The sequence below is a fragment of the Limulus polyphemus genome, unplaced genomic scaffold (assembly GCF_000517525.1).
Source record: "Limulus polyphemus unplaced genomic scaffold, Limulus_polyphemus-2.1.2 Scaffold1746, whole genome shotgun sequence".
NCBI lineage: Eukaryota > Metazoa > Arthropoda > Merostomata > Xiphosura > Limulidae > Limulus > Limulus polyphemus.
Window position 1 is genome coordinate 37,299 of NW_013667356.1, and position 12,039 is coordinate 49,337.

Sequence of the window (12,039 nt, forward strand, 5' to 3'; positions counted from 1 at the left end):
AACAAATACTCAATGTATTCATGGACAAATCTTTATTTTATTTTATTAAAAATACTTCACTAAAAAATATGACTTTTTGTATATGAAAGACTTGTAATATTAACTGAAAGACTGTCAAATTTTGTGAAGATATATCCAATATATTCAGAGTTATAAGTATTAATTTATAAAGACTTTAAATGACTACAAAAGGTCACGTGACTGGGTCAAATTGACCGACTCTGTGTCGAGAGAGTTAAGGAATTATTTTTACTTAAGACTTGTTGGTGATTATATAGTCTTTTTTTTTTTACCAGTCCAAGTGCAAAATTATTTTCATGTTAACATTAAAAATACTTTTCTTAATCTCTTTATTGGAGGGGTGGTGAATAAAATAAAGAAGAGTGGATGCCTAGAGAAAAAATGTCACATTTCTCACACTAAGGGAAATTCAGGATCTTTTTTTATTATTGCTTTATAAAACTAGGAACTTAAAACTTATATGCTATTAAAAGATGGATTATTAGCTATGATGTTATGCTATACTAATTGGTAATATATGAACAAAGAAAAAGTAGTTTAATTAAGTAAGTTCTGAATTTAACTCATAAAAACCCCCGTGACATGCACAGTAAAGGATGCCTTTAGTGAGATGGGTAATTACTGGTGAAAAGTCACAAGAGTGATGAGGTCTCACAGAAAAATAAGAAATAAATATACTAGATTTATTTGAAAAGTGATTTGTGGCAACCTTGTTCAGTTGCAATATCTTCAAGTCACTTCTTTCTCTGATTAATCAATTGTATTATTCTGTGACAACTAAGGTGTTTGATATTTCTTGCAATTTTGAAGTTTTAATTTATATACCAGGAACTATTTTCTTTGTGAAATGTCATATATGGTACAAATAAATATTAGGGTTTGAAGCTAAATAAAAGTGTTATTCAAATGAAAACATACCATTTACCTCTTTTTTTTTTTCATTAGTGGATGTCATTACAAAGGGTTAAGACTTTTAGTGCTGGATGTAGTTACCATAATGGTAAAATGATGAATTTTATAAAGATGCTAACAATATTTGCTAATTGCTAATCAAATTCAATATTGATAGAAATGTTGATATTATAGAAACTAGTTTGTACACAGTAAATAGAACAAACTGTTAGAAATGTTGATATTATAGAAACTAGTTTGTACACAGTAAATAGAACAAACTGTTAGAAATGTTGATATTATAGAAACTAGTTTGTACACAGTAAATAAAACAAACTGTTAGAAATGTTGATATTATAGAAACTAGTTTGTACACAGTAAACAGAACAAACTGTTTGAAATCTTAATATTATAGAAACTAGTTTGTACACATCTGTTCATCCTATTTAGTCTCATGTTGTCTTTAGAAGACGTAAAACCAAAGAGAATGCATGAATGTGTTGAAAACAGTTTCTCTAATACCAAGACTTCTGAGTGTTTGTTCTATATACTGTGGTTTCTCAATAACTGTTACATCCAATATTGTCAACTTTTATTACTAGTTTAGTGAGAAGGCTGGTTGGGTGACCTGTTTCAAAACATTTGTCCAAGCTAATCGAAGAAACAAGAGGGTAAGTTATTTATTAATGTGCTTATATGTACAAAATTATCAAAATGAAGAAATAATTTTATGGTTGGTACAGTAATAAAATTTGGTATGATGGTAAAAGTAAAAGATGCAAGAAACTATGATACAAGTGGTTTAGTGTGGTATATGAAAAACATTGCAATCTCCATATGTTTAACTACAGCTTAAAACAGAAAATATGATATGCAAAATAAGCATGTAGTAGTAAGTGTATGCAGTATTCATTTCGTTCTGTCATTTTCACAGTACTATGGAAAGGAATTTTCCAAATAACTGAAAACTCAAACTGTATATAATTGTACATTACATTTAACACTCATTACTTTATTAAATTTTACTCAGCTAGATGACATTCTCAAAATTCTGTTGTGCATAATCTACAAGAAACTTAATTGATTACTTCTGACTCATTAAGCAGTATTTTGAATATTTGTTATGTTTCAATACAAATTTTTATAAGCTGTCTGAGGATGTTGAATAATTCATTTATTAGGCAGGCATGTTAGTTAATATTTGCTTTATCTGGCTTCTGGATGATTTGAAATGTATTAAGCATTTAGAGTTTTATCAGTGAATCTTTTTTTCAGGTGTTTTTCAATGGTATTGATGCACTAAAAGATGGAGACATGGCCAGTTTGTCTATTGGTCTGGAATTTGCTTTTAAAGAACTAAAGAAGGTAATTGTGGTTGTTAAATTTATTATGATGAAGATATGTTGTTTGAGATCCATAACTTGGGCTACTATATATACTTAAAAAACATCTACAGGAATTCTCCACATTTTTACGTAGCAAGCTTTTAGTTATATTGTAGCTCTAGTTATAGCATATTTGAGTTACATTGTAGCTCTAATTATAGCATATTTGAGTTATATTGTAGTTCTAGTTATAGCATATTTGAGTTATATTGTAGCTCTAGTTATAGCAGGCTTTCAGTTAAAGTGTAGTTCAAACTAACTGTTTTGATAACAATGTACAAGATTTAAGGTCAAGACTATTTTTCAGCTAACACCATTTCTATTCTTGTGTCTCTGCTCTTATACTTCTGTATAGTTTAATTAGGAATTGAAACCAGAATCGTCAAAGCCTGATGATAATTACTATAATATATAGCCAAAAGCATGGTGAATAACAAAGTTTATAAGTTTGGAGAATTCCTGGGTACACTTTTACTATGATATATTTTTAAAGTACTGCAAGTTTTATGACTTTGGAAAGTGTGTAACTCAGTGTCTAAAGTATAGTGACTGCTAGTAGTAACTGAAATGTTTGACACAAGTCTTCCTCTTTATGGAAGTGCCACTGACCTCCTATAGACAAATATTACCATTAGTCTTGTCCACAGAGGTGTAGCTAGCTTTTTATGAACACATATTGCTATTATACTTATCTATCAGGGTGTTGGCAGCTTTTTATGGATAAATGTCGTTATTAGACTTGGTTGTAAAGATGTTGGCAGTCTCTTATGATAATTATTGACATTTTACCTCTCTGTGGTTGCTGTTTTATTCATGAACTTTATAAAACCAGGTACCATAGATTATGGGTTTGTTCTTTCTCATGAACTTTATAAAACCAGGGTCCCCTTGGTTATGGTTTTGTTTGTTTATCTCATTAACAGTTTATTAAATACAACAGAATTTGTTCATAATGACAAGATTTTACAGATAGAACTCATAAATGTACTTTAATTTTTCTTAATTAAGGTTTCACATTTCATAAATTAAATACAAAATTCATTCAGTTCTTTGAGAGATTCATTGATATTCTTGCCACAGGTAATGGGTTTAAAAGTTTCAGAGTATAAAAATCTATTACAAATTTACACATTTATTCCTTGGAATATTATTTAGAATAATATGAATGGCGTTAATGTTTTGACTCCATTAATTTAACCCTCTAGGTTTTAGTGACTTACATTCAAGTTTTAATTAAACAACTTTTTGTTGATGTTATACTAATTAGTATAGTATAAAATCAAAGCTAATAATCCATATTTTGATATTATATAAGTTTTAAGTTCTTAATTTTAAAAGGCATTATTTAAAAAAATCCTAAATTTCCCCTAGTTTTCCCTAATTTTCTTTATTTTATTCACCACCCCTCCAATAAATATGAAATGTAACGTAAAATACTCACTATAAAATTGTCATTGCTCAGACAAACCATAATTTTTATAGCCTTCAATCTTGTTTGGTTACAGAACCATCAAATAGAAAATTAGACCCCTTTTGCCACTCCCACCTGTTACATCCTCTCTTTCAGGATTTGTTACTAGTTCTCTCTTACGCTTAATACTACATTATGTATAACCGATAGAAAGCCAGGTTTTCATCTATCAAATGACGTATTATATTGCGTTGTTTTCTGAACACAGAATTGTCAATTTCTCTGTTAGTACAAGCTTTGTTCCCATGGGAAAGATAACAGCCAGCTTGGATAAATTTGTAAATGGTTTTTATCTCATAGTGATAGTTAGGGAAAATTGTCTGCTTTGTACATGGTATTATTCTATGTTCTTTGGTGCATTATTTAATAAAATAAAAATTATTTAATGCACTACTAAGAGTACAAAGAGTTTACGTGGTCAGTCAAATTGACCAAGTATGTGTTGAGAGAGTTAAATTGTTATTATATATAGTTAATTCTATCAGAGTATACAGCGTTGCTCAGATGAAAATATAGTGAGTTGTTTTGATTAAATCAACCATATTAATCATGATTTTTTGCAAAAAAATCAAAATGATTTCTTTACCTAATTAAAATCAATAAATATAACAATATGCAAAAAAAAAAAATTTGGTAAAGCTATTTTAATCAAAGTAAAACCAAGTACATTGCTCCTGCTTCTTGCATGTGCTTTGTGTGACATTTCAAGTTTCCAAAATAAACCTCCCTACCTTTTGGTGTCCTGATTTCTGCTATGTTTTCAAGTTTTGTGTGCAGCATATTTTGACTTTATTATCATTCTTAGTGAACAATTGAGTTATTCTTTTCTCATTGCAACACAACGTAAGTGAACATTTGCCGATACCAAACCTTTTTGTAAAGTCATTGCACAGGTGATTCTTGCAAGTACACCAAGCAAAGCAAAATATATGGCTGAAGCAAACCTATTTATTTGAGGGGGTGTACATGCATGTTCAAGGGAAAGCACTAGCTTTTTCAGTTAAGGGGAGTTATATAATAAGTATGTATGTGTAGAAGAAAGAGAAAAGGAGGGAATGAGTACAAATGAAGGCTCCACAAAGTTTTTAAATTATTTTAACACTTAATTGATCATGGATAGAATTATTAACATACGTTTTCACACACAGAAGAAATGTAAATAATAGCCCTCTTGATCACACATTACCAAAAAATTTGGCCTTTCCAACTTAAGACAAATTGTTTGTCCTGTTTGCCAAAACTTTGGCCTCAATTGGCAGGCTCAAAATGGTCTCTGAGACCATGGCCACATAGCCCATGTTACTTCCTTTACAAAGCTGTATCTGTACCCCAGATTTGGAGTTTCTAGCTTTAAGAAGTGGCCAAGCATAAGAACAGAACCACAGGTAGAGACATTTGTGCTTCTCTATGTAGATTAACTATATATTCATTCTATATATAGTGTGATATTACATCAGTAGTTTAGTTACATTACTATTCCATGATTATACTATATATATATAGTATGACATTACATCAGTAGTTTAGTTACATTACTGTTCTATGATTATACCATATATAGTATGACATTACATCAGTAGTTTAGTTACATTACTGTTCCATGATTATACCATATGTAGTATGACATTACATCAGTAGTTTAGTTACATTACTGTTCCATGATTATACCATATATAGTATGACATTACATCAGTAGTTTAGTTACATTACTGTTCCATGATTATACCATATATAGTATGACATTACATCAGTAGTTTAGTTACATTACTGTTCCATGGTTATACCATATAATGTATGACATTACATCAGTTTCTTTGGTCTAAAAACATGCTGGGGAAGAATGGATAAAATATAATGTGTTTTTTGTACTCCTTTTGTAAGGTATATTATAGTATTTATTTATTGTTTAATTAAAAGATTTGCTTATTCTGTTTACTATATTGAGTGTCATTACTTTTCTATATGGTTTACTGTTTGCTATTATAATTTTATTATAAAGCTTGTTTTAAATTATCATGTTAATTTATGTATTTAGGACAAACTTAAATATCCTAATGTGGCCAAACCTCATGAGATGTTACTAGGTTTATGGCCAAAAATATCATTAAAGTTGAAGGTATCCAACTGATGAAACAATGTATTCTTATCTTTATAATTAGCTACATAGATTGCTAGGTTGATTTGTAATTTTTCTCTAAGTACATAGCTTGTTCTGATTGGAAGTTAATATTCATTTATAAACCCAGGGGACTGTAGTTTTAGTTTTTTTTTCTCAAAACATTATAAAATCAGCGTACAATTTGTGATGGGTTTTGTTTTTCTCGTGAACTTTATGAAAACCAGTGCACAATTGGTAATGGCTTTTGTTTTTTTTTTCCTGAACTTTAGAAAAATAGAAAAACAGGGTAATGTATATTATGGGATTATTTTTTCTCAGGGTACATTAGGTACTGAATGGGTTTGTTTTCAGCCAAGTAAAAGTGATTAGTTGTTATTGTTTTCAGTTTCAGGAAAAGAAGGAAGATTGGGAAGGAGCAGAGTGTCACCAGGTGATAATGGTATTTACTGATGGAGGCACAGAGGAGTCTTGGGATGTCATTGAAAAATGGAACAAGAAGAAAAAGGTGGATTTGTGAAAGTAATAGTATCATGTGTGGGTTTAAAGTTAAATATAAATAGTATGGTAATAGTTTCATCTCCTTCTCTTTATCAGACATGGCTATTGATTAGTGTACATATGACATCAATAACTGTACATTTTATGTCACAAATTAGGAATAGTACTTCACTTTAATCCTCAGGATTTTTATCAAATTTGTAGTAGTTCAGTTATACATCACCCAGCATTCATTCAGAATTATAGATCATCCTGTTCAAGTAACTGAACACTTAGTTATTGTGAAACTGTAGATCATCCTGTGCAAGTAACTCTGAACACTTAGTAATAACAGAACTGTAGATCATCCTGTGCAAGAAACTCTGAACACTTAGTAATAATGGAACTGTAGATCATCCTGTGAAAGTAACTCTGATCACTTAGTAATAACGGAACTGTAGATCATCCTGTGAAAATAACTCTGAACACTTAGTAATAATGGAACTGTAGATCATCCTGTGAAAGTAACTCTGATCACTTAGTAATAATGGAACTGTAGATCATCCTGTAAAAGTAACTCTGATCACTTAGTAATAACAGAGTTACAGCATCCTGTGAAAGTAACTCTGAACACTTAGTAATAACGGAACTGTAGATCATCCTGTGAAAATAACTTTGAGCACTTAGTAATAATGGAACTGTAAATCATCCTGTGAAAATCAGAACATTTAATAATAACAGAGTTACAGCATCCTGTGAAAGTAACTCTGAACACTTAGTAATAACGGAACTGTAGATCAACCTGTGCGAGTAACTCTGAACACTTAGTAATAATTACTCGGATTTGTTATCCACTGTAACTCAGGACTCAGATTCATATTTTACTAAGACTTTGTATCCACCATGAAACCATGAAGACATACATACTATAACTATGAAAGTACTTAATGTATCTCTACAAAATTTGACAAGCTTTTACTAAATGTTACAAGTCTTTTGAACAAGAAAAATCAGATTTTTTAATTAATCATTTTATATAATGATTTGCTTGTGAACATAGAGAGCAAGAGTGCAAAATGATTTTCATGATAAGATTGAAAATATTATTTTTTTATCTTAAAGTTTTCAAATATCATTTGCTTAACCTCTAAAACCTCATAAATAAATATCAAATGATTTTTAATCAATAAATCTTTATATTTTGTATGTTAGTTTCACTACCCTAACTCTATATGGATTCACCTGATTTGATTGACCTTGTAACCACCATAGAAAAATACAAAATAAATCTAAATTTCCCCTTTTATTCTAGATTGACTGCAAATTGTGACAGAAATGCAATTGTTTATCCTAAATAGCTTAAGGCTCTTAACAGTATTCACCTGTTTCTACTTCATTTTATTGGTTTATTGCACTTTCAACCATGTCTAACTAACAATCCCACCATACAAGTTGTAAATCACCCAGCAAATGCTAGCTCACATTACTGTATTGAATGAGGTAACTCATGAGCTGCTCATGATAAATCTCATAAAGCACTTTTATTATAATTATTTGTTTTCTTTATCTTATCTAATCTAAATTTATCTAACCTAATAAATTTCTTATCTTTACATTTTAGTTTCTTTTATAACAATAAAGAGAAAATATACATGAAAAACAATAAAATAGTTCTTACATTTCACATGATTTTTTGAAGTTTATTCAGGTGAAATTGAAGCCTTCTGTTTTATAATACACTGTACTTAATGCATCTAAGAACACAGAATATAACACACAGAAAGCAAATAATGTCCTATAACCATTAGAATTTAACTAGCTTTCTAACTAAAACAAGAAAGGCTCAAAATAATTTCATTAGCTGCTTCATCTGAACATTGCAACACAAACTTTCAAACTGAAGATGAAACTGACAATACTCTGTACTAGAAACAACATAGCATTATACATCATTTGATATATTAAAACTTTGCCTATCTATTCATTATAAATTATATAATATGAAACATCAGAGAGAATTATTGGCAACTTGTGAAAGGTGGGCATGGCAAGTGGGTCTAATTTTCTAGTTTATGACTTTGTAAACAAAGAAAATTGAAGGCTAACGGAGAAGTATGAAAATGGATCTCAGGCCACAGTTTATAAGTCAGTAAATTCTTCTTGATATTGAGGCTTTGTTCATTATTAGCCCTAACCAAACTCTTAAACACATTAGAATGGACAGGAAAGTCACATTCACCTAGGGTGTGTATAACTATATTAGACTTAACTAGAGATCTTGCATGACAATGTTCCTTTATGTGGGTTTTTAAAAGAACATGGTAACGCAAGATCTCTAATTAAGTGTAATATACTTATGCACACCCTCAGTGAATATGACCTTCCTGTTCATTCTAATTTGTTTAAGATCTTGGCTAGGGCCAATGATGAAGAAAGCCTCGGTATCAAGGAGAATTTACTGACTTATAAACTGAAGCCTGAGATCCATGTTCTTAGTTTTGCAAACTTATATGATATTAAAACTTGATTTATTAGCTGTGTTTACATGTCCAGTTTATTTATATACATTGATGATAAAGTAGTTTAATTAAATCTTCAATGGAACTCTGTTAAAGGTCATAATGTGCACACTTTGACCTACTCGTAATAAGAGGGTTAACCCTTCTAAATGTGATGACATGCCCTATGACCCTTACTCGTCTCAATAGGGTTAAGACATTTTAAGTGTTAGAATATTTTAATGTTGATTAATGGATTAGTATGCTGCCCATTACTTATAGAAAACAGAAAGCCATATTAATAGTTTTTCTTGTTAGTAGTCTTTAAATTTCACTTATGTGATGTAATAAGAAGGTTGGTAATATGTAGTTACTATTTTGTTAAAGATTCGAATATTCCTGTATGCTGTGGGTCCTCACATCCTTCCTTATGCTACGCTAAAGGACATAGCTTGTGCCAGCAAAGGTAAGTTGAATGTCATTTTGAATGAATAAACTCAGAGAGGAAGACATTGCATTATAAAGCATGTTTACACAGTGTCACCTTTACAATTTCCTTTATTTATCAATAAATCAATATAATGATGCATTTTTATTCTATTTCTATGACTAAAGATAACTCTTCTCATAAGTCACATTTCTTAATGTTAGACTTTCAATAAATCGGAGTTCCTCCATTAAAAAGGGAAAACAGCTTGTTGACAGATGTGTATTTAGAATACTGGTGGAAGACAAAACTGTTTGTTGACAGATGTGTATTTAGAATACTGGTGGAAGACAAAACTGTCTGTTGACAGATGTGTATTTAGAATACTGGTGGAAGACAAAACTGTTTGTTGACAGATGTGTATTTAGAATACTGGTGGAAGACAAAACTGTTTGTTGACAGATGTGTATTTAGAATACTGGTGGAAGACAAAACTGTTTGTTGACAGATGTGTATTTAGAATACTGGTGGAAGACAAAACTGTATGTTGATAGACGTGTTCCATAGTGTTTAACTTTTTGTATTGTAAACATTTTTAATGCTATATTAATTATTCATTATTATCATATAATGTTTGTCATTTTATTCCCTACAGGATATTTCACTGCAATTCCCTCTATGGGAGCTATTCGAACAAAAATTCAGGTTTGTTGAGTTTGTAGGTTGCTTGTGTTTTACAAATCAAAGCCATTTTCATATTTTATGTGTTGTTAACTGTGCCCTATGATGATAACATCTATTTGGTAATAAAGGTAATATTTCTCATGCAAAGGTCAAATTGGAATGCAAATGACGTAGTGGTGAAGTGTACAGTAAAAATGAGTAAGGACAATGAACTTACTAATTTTTATAGAAATTCAGTTTTATAAAATGACATGTTGGTGAAGTAAATAACAATGAATTTACTACTTTTTATAAAAATTCACAGCATCATTACAACCGGTATTTAAATTTTACAATTTATTATAGGATTTCTGCAGTTGGATCTTTAATAATTGTAATGAATATTAGTTAGTTTATTTAAACATTATCTATATTTTTTACTTTAGTAAATGTTAAAATGTAGTGGAAACTAAGAACTTTAAGTAATTTCTTAGTGAAATTTATTTGTTTGTTTGTAATGTGTGCGTGATTAAAGTATATATACATCTGAACATTGATGATAGGACCACTGTTTTCTATTTTAAAGTTTTAGGACAATGATTTTAAGAGCTCTCAACAGAACATTGATGATAGGACCACTGTTTTCTATTTTAAAGTTTTAGGACAATGGTTTTAAGAGCTTTTAACAGAACATTGATGATAGGACTGCTGTTTTCTATTTTAAAGTTTTAAGACCATTGTGTTAAGAGCTCTCAACTGAACATTGATGATAAGACTTTTTGTTTTCTATTTTAAAGTTTTAAGACCATTGTGTTAAGAGCTCTCAACTGAACATTGATGATAAGACTTTTTGTTTTGTATTTTAAAGTTTTAAGACCATTGTGTTAAGAGCCCTCAACTGAACATTGTTACTGGGATTGTTGTTTCTCTCATTTTAAAGTTTAATGGCCATGGTGTTAAGCATTTTCAACTGAACATTGCTGATGTGGCTTGTTTTAAAGCTTTTCCTGTCCCATGATGATGGCACCTAAATTATGATCTACATAGTATGCGTGTAGATAATAATTAAGACTACTTATTACTAATTATTGTAGAATTTTAGCAGCTCCTCTGGTAGAAGATATTACATAATAATAATACAGGATTCTTGTGGAACATCCAGTGGTGACTATCTCTCATTAGCAAAGTGTTGCTAAACTCACCTTTTGTTAATATGGTTTTTGATCAGCTTGTAGTACTACGTGTCTAATACCAAAGTTCGATTAACATACACTGCTTCATCTATTACTCAGCACTGATGCTAGAGTTAATATGCACTCAAAAGTCAATTTCAGGCATGATACTAGGGTTAATATGTACTCAACAGTCAGGTTTAGGCATGATACTAGAGTTGATATGCACTCAACAATTAGTTTCAGGCATGATGCTAGGGTTAATATGCACTCAACAGTCAGGTTCAGGCAGGATACTATAGGTAATACGTACTCAACAGCCAAGTTCCAGCAGGTTACTATAGTTAATACATACTCAACAGTCAGGTTCAGGCATGATACTAGAGTTAATACGTACTCAACAGTCAATTTCAGGCATGATGCTAGGGTTAATATGCACTCAACAGTCAGGTTCAGGCAGGATACTATAGTTAATACATGCTCAACAGTCAGGTTCAGGCAGGATATTATAGTTAATACATACTCAACAGTCAGGTTCAGGCAGGATACTATAGGTAATACGTACTCAACAGTCAGGATCAGGCAGGATACTATAGGTAATATGCACACAGCAGTCAGGTTCAGGCAGGATACTATAGTTAATACGTACTCAATAGTCAATTTCAGGCATGATACTAGAGTTACTAAGTACTCAACAGTCAGGTTCAGGCATGATACAAGAGTTGATATGCACTCAACAGTCAGGTTCAGGCAGGATACTATAGGTAATACGTACTCAACAGGCAGGTTCAGGCAGGATACTATAAGTAATATGCACTCAACAGTCAGGTTCAGGCAGGATACTATAGTTAATACATGCTCAACAGTCAGGTTCAGGCATGATACTAGAGTTACTACGTACTCAACAGGCAGGTT

At 30.8% G+C, this 12,039-nt stretch overlaps 1 protein-coding gene across 1 annotated transcript in view; it reads left to right on the forward strand.

Annotated features, from left to right (window-relative positions):
- The window catches only part of LOC106464802 (voltage-dependent calcium channel subunit alpha-2/delta-2-like), a 58,016-nt gene that overhangs the window by 23,181 nt on the left and 22,796 nt on the right, over positions 1 to 12,039 (forward strand). Inside the window, exons 10-14 of the mRNA XM_013924959.2 lie at positions 1,515 to 1,583; positions 2,188 to 2,277; positions 6,273 to 6,392; positions 9,250 to 9,328; positions 9,945 to 9,994. Coding sequence (XP_013780413.2) covers positions 1,515 to 1,583; positions 2,188 to 2,277; positions 6,273 to 6,392; positions 9,250 to 9,328; positions 9,945 to 9,994 — 408 coding nt within the window. The remainder of the gene's footprint in view (positions 1 to 1,514; positions 1,584 to 2,187; positions 2,278 to 6,272; positions 6,393 to 9,249; positions 9,329 to 9,944; positions 9,995 to 12,039) is intronic.